Source organism: Coffea eugenioides, chromosome 8 (assembly GCF_003713205.1).
Source record: "Coffea eugenioides isolate CCC68of chromosome 8, Ceug_1.0, whole genome shotgun sequence".
NCBI lineage: Eukaryota > Viridiplantae > Streptophyta > Magnoliopsida > Gentianales > Rubiaceae > Coffea > Coffea eugenioides.
Genome location: NC_040042.1, coordinates 2,112,133 through 2,120,644, shown reverse-complemented (window position 1 = coordinate 2,120,644; position 8,512 = coordinate 2,112,133). Strand labels below are relative to the sequence as shown.

Here is an 8,512-nt window from a genome sequence, read left to right as displayed (position 1 = left end):
ATTATGTACCATACGAGCACAAATATAGGTTAGATGAATTTTAGATGTGTTAAACAACTATTAGGCATGTCAAGCAATTGATCTGGACCGATATAAAATTTTTTAAAGTAGATTTGGACCTATGCAGTGAAAGTTGCAAAATTAAAATTCTAAATAGATATGATTGGAAACTCTTGACGTGGAAGTGGGAAATTTGGAAATTCAAAAGAATTGTGTAACTTTGATATAATTCATAAATGGAAAATTAAGCACTATCCATCTTAACTTGAATACAATTAATGGGAGTATTTGGATACCAAAATTATTTCAAATAATATTTCACTTGCATCATAAACACATTTCCCAACCTACCTTTTTATATTTTCAATCACCTTTTTATCTCACATACATGATACATCATATCACAAAAAGTGTTACAGTAATTATTTCAAATAATACGCTATCCAAACAAACCCGTGAAATGACTAAACTACTCATTCTCTGATCACCTAACAATGGACTCTGACCCCATATCATTTAAGTCTCGATTTTTATTGCCATGTGCCACTCTGACAGCAATGGATGAGATCCACATTCGTATTAGGTCCACCACGTTGAGTAATTGTTCAGTCCAATTTCACTCCGGATACTTTCTTATCAAAAACGGTACTGCTCCTCTACCTTCTCCTCTATAAGACTCCATCTTCCTAGCTAAAGGCCTTGCACATATACTGCATTGTTTTAATTTTGATTCAAATTATCATCTTCCTCGCCCGTGTTCTCTTTTTCATCAAACTTGGATTTGACAGGAGAGGTTCAGATCAGCTATTGCCAGAGGTTTCATTTTCTCTCAAGTAAGTGCTGAGATTTGTTTACTTTTCTTGAAGTTCAAGGCTTTTTTTTTCTTTTTTATAAACATAGCCACGTTTCTAATTGGTAAAATGAGCCGCCTTTCGTCCTATCTAGTCCTAGTTGCAGTAATTCCACAACTGGAAAAGGAGGGATAGAAAAAAAAAAAAAAGTGAGATAATAGATTAAATTGGTGATCACAAGGGGCTAACACTAATTTGATTACTGTGGTGCGGTAGTTATATGGTTTATTCAACTCCGTACGATTACATGTGATCGTGTTTTGTAATTTGAACTAAGTATATCCTACTTCCAAGAGTCACACTTTGAAATTGTTGCTGGCCAACTACTATCAAGCGGTCCATTTGTTTCCTATTTGGTCTCAACTACCAATAACATAACATGTTTCCTAAATAGAAAAAAAGTAACTATTAAAGATAATATTTCAAGTTTTCTAATCCAATACTAGAACTAATAATGAAAATTAAAGTTTTAAAAATCTACCTCTAAAAATTAACCTGAGTTCGACTTGGACTTGGGAATCGCCCCGAATGTTCCAAAAGTTTTAGAAAATCAATTATTTTGCAGGAATAAATGTAATTGAGACAAAAAAAATGTGAAATTTAATATTTATATTTTTTGTATTTTTTTGAATTTGGTTGCCATAACCAACACAAATGCATAAGCAATAAAGCATTATTTATCTCCTTTCTCTTCTCTCATGCTTTAGTTTCTTGTAATTGATTACTTTTTTCTTTTTCTTTTTGACTGACTTTAATGGCTCCACTCCTTTTTTTTTTCCCCTTCGTTGGCACCACTCCAGGAAGGAGACAAAGACAACAGCAGTAAACAAAACACTACTGTTTATTCGATTCCTCAAACACACGCAATACTCTTTATGTCTCCAATCCACCACCCTCCTATCTATCTCTACCGTCTTCGGAAAGAAAGCTCTCCTTACCCTTCTGTCATATGGCCAGTATCTCAGCAGAAGCTTCCAAGTTTATATTTGGTTTGTAAGGGGCATTTGAAGTAGCAACTCATGCTGGGAAAATTGAAAATTCCAACTCTCTTTTTAAACTTTTATGACTCCAGAATCCAGATGGCAATTATCTAAAAATAAATGCTTGTTTATAACACTGATCTACTTGCATTTTCTTCCAAGGTTTATTAAGAAAACAAAAAAAAAAAAGGAAAGAAAAAGAAAGCTACATCTTCACGAATCTTTGGATAAAATTCTTCTAATGGGGGAAGCAATCACATAATTAACACAAGGAAATAGCTTTAAATCTAAAAAATTGTCTAAATGGTGTGTTTAAACATCCAAAAACTGTCTAAACACTTGCATTGATGTTGAGTAACTTTTTGACCAACACAAATACACCAATTAGTAGTGAAAGGTTGAAACTCTTGATCATTTTTAATTTCAACTCTATAAAAGTCTAGTAAGGATGGTTTGCTATAGAAGATCATTTTTCTACTACTAGAATTCTTTGCAAAAACACACCATAGTTCAAGTAGATTTATCTAATTTTGTGCAAGAGTTGAGACAAATACCTTTCAAATTATCCTAAAGGATATTTGTCCAAAATCTTTGCATGCAAAATTATGAACAAATAAAGTCTAAAGAAAAGTGATAATGTATACACTGTCAGTGTATATAAGATTTACTTATACTCTTTCACACATTCCTCTTTTTTCGAGTACAACATCATTTGACCTAAAAACAAAAATGAACAAATGAACAAATAAAGTGCAACATCATTTAGTCCAATAATAAGCATTGAAATTATCTATACATCTACTATTCAGTTAAAAGAAACAAGGTAGGGGAATATTTAAAGCTTACGTTAAAGTAACTATACTATTATCGAGTCCATGGGTTTACCAATAAATCATTAACAGGGCCAAAGTGCTAAAATCTGGCTTTTGGCATTAATAGGTGCACAAGCACTGGTGTTCTGAAATTTGAAGATAATTTATACTGACCCTTTGGATGCCTTTCTGCTTATTGCGTGCCAAGTATAATTTTGTATTCTTAATTAGTTTCAGCTACTCTCGGCTAGATTTCACAAAAGAATTCATCAGAAACCTGAATTGAGCTTAGGTCTTGAGTTGCTTTTTCTGTTCCACTCAGAAGAAATAACTTTCCTCTGCATCACGTATTCCTGGAAAAAAAAAAAAAAAGGAGTAGAAATTAGTTCCACAGAAGGAGGAGGTTATATATGTCAGCAGAAGCTGCAAGAGACTTTGTAGCAGTAGTTTTATTTCTTCGTCAACGAAATCAACAATGTCCATTCCAGCCGCGTTTTAACTTTATTCCTTCCCTTGTTAAATAATTCGGCATCATTGCTTTTGCACGATGCTGCGGTAGTCACTCCTTTATCTTTATCCGACCAAAGGACCCACAGCTGAAAGAAGGTCCTGAAGGCTGATCACCCCACCATTTGCACAGTCTTCTTAATAGCTTCCATGATTTTGTATTCTAATTTCTAAGCAGCTTCGTCTTTCAAACTCGCGTTGCTGCCTATCTTCCTGTCTTCAATTTCCATCATGTTTCTTGCTTTAGTTTCTTCTAATTGGTTAATTCTTTCTTTTTCTTTTTGATAAATACTGCACCATATAGCATCAAAGTTCATCAGCTTATGAATCTATAACCTACTCCTCCTCCTACCTTTCAAGATAGAACAAGTGGACTGTCCTATAAACCAGAAGCCGCCTTCCCCGCATTCTCAAGTTAAAGAGAAGGACTGAAAATGGCAGAAGAAGTTCTCTCTTTTGTGCTGGATCAACTCTCAACTTTTCTGCGCGAGGAGGGACGACTATTGGGAGGGCTTCGGCAAGAGGTCCAGTTCATCAGGGACGAGTTGGGGCACATGAGAGCTTTCCTGAGAGAGGCAGAAGAAAAAGAAGAAGATGCTCAACCCAGGCTCCAAGAATGGATCAAGCAAGTGCGAGAGGCTGCTTATGACACTGAAGACATTCTTGATGAATTTGTAGCTCGCTTTGCTCGGCATCGCACAACAGGATTCTACGGCTCTGTTCGGAGAATATTCAGCTCCATCAAGAATTTGAGAGCTCGTCATCGAGTTGCTAGCGAAATACAAAGCATCAAGTCCAGAATCAATAGTATTTCTGAAGGTCATCAAAGATACCAATCCGAATATGGTATCTCTGCCCAAGCGTCCAGCTCACTTTCTGCTGTGAACAACACAACATGGCGCTATAGCAGAGATGACGCACTGCTTGTGGAAGAAGCTAAATTAGTTGGCATTGACCAGCCCAAGAAGCATCTAATTTCTCAGCTCCTCCGAGGGGATGATTACCAACTAAAAGTTGTTTCAGTGGTTGGTATGGGAGGACTTGGCAAAACTACCCTGGTGAAAAGAGTCCACGAGGATCCTGAAGTCAGAAAGCATTTCCCAGTTCGTGCTTGGGTAACTGTCTCTCAGACATGTGACTTTCAGTACCTCCTCAAAGACTTGATTCGGCAGTTACACAAGGAGGGGAAGAAACCAGTCCCACAATCGATCGAGTCTTCGAATACCACCGAGCTGAAAGAAATTATCAAAGATTTTCTTCAACAAGCTGGAAGGTATGCAATTGTTTTTGACGATGTATGGGACGTGGAATTTTGGAATACCATCAAATTTGCACTGCCCGAGAGTAGCCACGGCAACCGTGTCCTGCTAACAACTCGAAGAGCTGATGTAGCCTCTGCCTCTTGCATTGAATCTCGGCGTTTTGTCTACAGAATGAAGCCACTCTCTGTAAAGGATTCGAGGACCCTGTTTTACAACAAGATCTTTAATGGTGGTAATTGCCCTGGCCATTTGATGGATGTTGCCAAAGGTATATTGGACAAATGTGAGGGCTTGCCCCTTGCAATCCTTGCAATCAGCGGGCTTTTGGCTTCGAAAGATGTAAACAGAATAGACGAATGGGAGATGGTTCGACGCAGCCTTGGGGGTGAATTAGAAGGCACGGGTAAGCTGGACAGAGTAAAAAAGATACTGTCTCTCAGTTATAGCGACCTGCCTTGGCATCTCAAGATATGTCTGTTGTACACAAGCATTTATCCAGAGGATTACAAAATAGGGTGCCTAAGACTTGTTAACTTATGGATTGCTGAGAGGTTTGTAGAATGGAGAGAAGGAATGAGTATTGAAGATGTAGCCTGGGGTTATTTTATTGAACTCGTCAGTAGAAGTCTGATTCAAGTGACGGGCGTGTTTTATGAAGGATCACCCGACACTTGTCGAATTCATGACCTATTGAGAGAAGTTATTCTTCTCAAGTCAAGGGAACAAAACATGGTCACAACTACTACTGGACAATCAATGATGTGGCCGTCCGACAAGGTACGCCGTCTAATAGTCCATAGTAGCAGCAGTAACAACACCCAACACCTCCAGCAAATGCAAAATTATTGCTTTGATCACCTTCGGTCGTTCGTTAGAATTGGATCCACTAATCCGCTGCTATACAAAATGTTGTTATATGATGTTTTAAGGAGTAGCAAGTTGTTAAAGGTTTTGGATTTGAGAGGTCAAAAGAAACAGAAGGAAATACCAAATGAGATTTTTAAGATGTTTCATCTCAAGCATCTGGACCTATATGGTACAGGAGTGGAGAGAGTCCCAAAAGCCATTGGAAAGCTTCAACATTTGGAGTATCTGAATTTGGGAAAAACTGGAGTTAGGGAATTACCCATGGAAATCCTAAAGCTGCAAAAACTTCGGTTTCTCGAAGTATATCAACAAGTCGATTCTTCAGATGATAATTATGGATTTCACGGATTTAAAGCTCCATCCAATATGGGAGGGCTTCTTGCCCTAGAAATATTAAGTTACATAGATGCTAGTAGTGGATCTATAATCATTAAAGAGGTAGGAAAGCTGACCCAATTAAGAGAATTACGTATTACTAAGTTAAGAAGAGAAGATGGAAAGGAGCTCTGCTCCTCCCTTGCCAACCTCACCCGTCTTCGGGAATTAAGCATTGCTTCAATTGGAAAAGGTGATGATCATGAGATAATCGATCTAAATCATCATCCTCCTTCCCTTTCTTCTTCTTCGTTTCTTCAATCTCTTCGTATGCTGATTTTGCGTGGCCGCTTAGAAAAAATGCCACAGTGGGTAGCTCGTCTTCGCGGCTTGGTAAGAATAGATTTGAATTGGAGCAGGTTAAGGGGTGAGGAGGATCCGCTTGAATCCCTCCAACATTTGCCCAATTTGCATCATATTAACTTCTGTGGATCTTACCAGGGAGAAGGGTTGTGCTTCAAGGCTGGAGGGTTCCTAAAGCTGAAGTCGATGCACTTAAAGAGAATGGAAGGGTTGAGATGGATGAGAGTGGAGGAGGGTGCATTGCCTCGTCTCCAAAAACTATTTCTGCAACAACTTCCATTGCTAGAGGAGTTACCTTTGGGTATTCAGCACTTGAGCAATCTTCAACGGCTGTCTCTGTATGAGACGAGTTCTCATTTGAGAGAGAAGGTGTTAGAGAATCAGGAGGAGGAAAGTGAAGATTACAGAGGGATCGCACACATTCCTGAAGTTCTCATTGGGTACTATACAGATGATAGGAAATGGAGAGAGCGCCGGCTATGGGAGGAGGAGAAGAAGAAGAAAACATAATCATTCCCCTTTCTCTGGTTTGCACCCTCTCTGTTGTGGACAACACTGCTTTTGTTTTTTATTTTTTATTAGTAAATTTTTTCCCCTTCAACATCCGTGACCGTGAGAGAAGTTAATCATCTTCTGTGTCTTACCTCCTTATTTATTGTATGTATTGATGTTGTTAATGTATAGTATTACTCTTTATCTTTTTGTGTCTTAATCTTTATTTAGCAAACGATCAATTTTAAATTTTGGTCAGAGATAATATGTAAACCTATAAATTTTGGTTTGTCTGGTAAATGAAGCGGCATACACCAAGCTTATCATGCGACTCTTTATTATGCGAATGTTGCATATGTTGATCATTTCCAAATCTGCTCTTTCCTTCCCAAATTTGCCAGTGTTTCATCATTGACTATTATAATTACTTTGTGCTAATAAACTTACAATATTTATCACTATTTCTTAAAATATTTTTACACTCAAAATCTACATTTCGTTCTCTTTTAGGAATTATCACAAAACGCAAAATTTGAATTCACTCTAAAATTTTTTTTTCGTAAACTAGACAAATCGGGGTGCACAATCAATAATCTTCTAGTCGTATGGAAGGACGCGTCACTTTTTCATTCTTTTTTTTGGCAGTATTTATTGGAAAATCAAAAGATATGGTTTATGCCGGCAATTAGGAACAAAAGTGCAGATGATCTACGTATGTGTATGTTGGCAATCAAGAGCAACCACTGACCCATTTGCTTTACCAATGTAAGGGCTAGCTAATATTAAGTTAAGTAAATTACATTTTATCTCCTATGATTTGGTACTTTACCACGTAACTCTTATATGGTTAAATAAAAGGTCATGACTTTCTCACGATTAGTTTTTTCAATAAAAGTAATGGTCAATAGTAAAAGGTCAAAATCAAACTAATAAACTAGATTTTCACTTCTAAAGGTGACAAAATCTAGATAAATTAGATAGGCAATCGAGAACGAATGCTGAAGATAAGTTTAGTAACATGTGGGCAATCAAGAACGATTGATTTTGCAATTTGTTTGATTAACGTATGGCGCTGGCAAATTTTAAGTTCTATTGAGTTAAAAAAAAAAATTATGAAGAGAGGATCTCTAATTAACTTTCTTTTTTGAAATTCAAGAAGCTAGTTTCTAGTACATAGGATTTGTACCCTCATATTCCTTCTCAAATTTCTCTCTATTGATTACAACAGCATTTGAACCCCCCACCCCCCCCCCCCCTCCCAAAAAAAGTTCTATATCATTTTTGTCGAAAAAGCACTAAAATAATCTATATACCTACAATTCAAGTAAAAAAGAATAAATTACATATAATCCCCCTATAATTTTCTTCAATGCCACATAACACCTCTAAAGTTTCATAATAGTTATATAACCTTCATGTAATTTTATGTAAAGTAAAAAATGGAAGGAATGCACCATTGGTTAGGTGTTTAAACTAAATGCGCTCCCAAAAACTTGTGTGGTGGAATCATAAAATCCAATTACCCTCTATGATTTAAATAAATACGCATTTTACCTCATTGTATTTTTATATTTATCCACATAATTTCCTTGCGGTTTTATCCAAGGTAGTTAAACATTTATTCGCTTTATCATTTAAATAAGGACATTATTAGTATTTGAAATAAGGATGCTATAGAGGTTATTTTTCATAAAGTTTACATTGAACCTAAGGGAGTGAAATAGATATTTTGTAATGTTATAGCGGTTATATGACAATGAGTGAAACCATAGAAGATTACATTTAATTTACTCTAAAAGAATGATACTTAAAACTAAGGGTGGAAACAAGGGCCAGTGCCTGTGAGCAGGGACGGAGCCAGAAATTTATTTTTGGGGGGCTGAAGTGTATTAAAAATTTTTTTTTGTGACGAAATAAATATATTTAATAAGTAAAATTTAGAATCAATAATTATAAAAATAATAAAAACATATAATAGGGGGTTTTCCGGTGGCTGGGCTGGCCGCCGGAATCCCCTATATATAGGGGGTTTTCCGGCGGCTTGGGGGGGGGCTTAAGCCCCC

At 36.8% G+C, this 8,512-nt stretch overlaps 1 protein-coding gene across 2 annotated transcripts; it reads left to right on the top strand.

Moving 5' to 3' along the window:
* The first annotated feature begins 505 nt into the window (after nt 1–505).
* On the top strand, nt 506–6,669 carry LOC113779555 (disease resistance protein RPM1-like). Of its 2 annotated transcripts, none has more exons than XR_003469482.1 (2): nt 506–833; nt 1,652–1,959. XR_003469482.1 is itself a non-coding variant. In XM_027325160.1 (2 exons), the coding sequence occupies exon 2, from the start codon at nt 3,585–3,587 to the stop codon at nt 6,465–6,467; it is 2,883 nt and encodes a 960-aa protein (XP_027180961.1). In that variant the 5' UTR covers nt 506–833; nt 3,511–3,584; the 3' UTR covers nt 6,468–6,669. The 2 variants fall into 2 exon arrangements, 1 of the variants encoding a protein (XP_027180961.1); XM_027325160.1 differs by lacking the exon at nt 1,652–1,959 and adding an exon at nt 3,511–6,669.
* The last annotated feature ends 1,843 nt before the right edge of the window (nt 6,670–8,512 follow it).

Coding starts and splice junctions, on each gene's coding strand:
- LOC113779555 (XM_027325160.1), top strand. CDS start 3,585: ATGGCAGAAGAAGTTCTCTCTTTTGTGCTGGATCAACTCTCAACTTTT.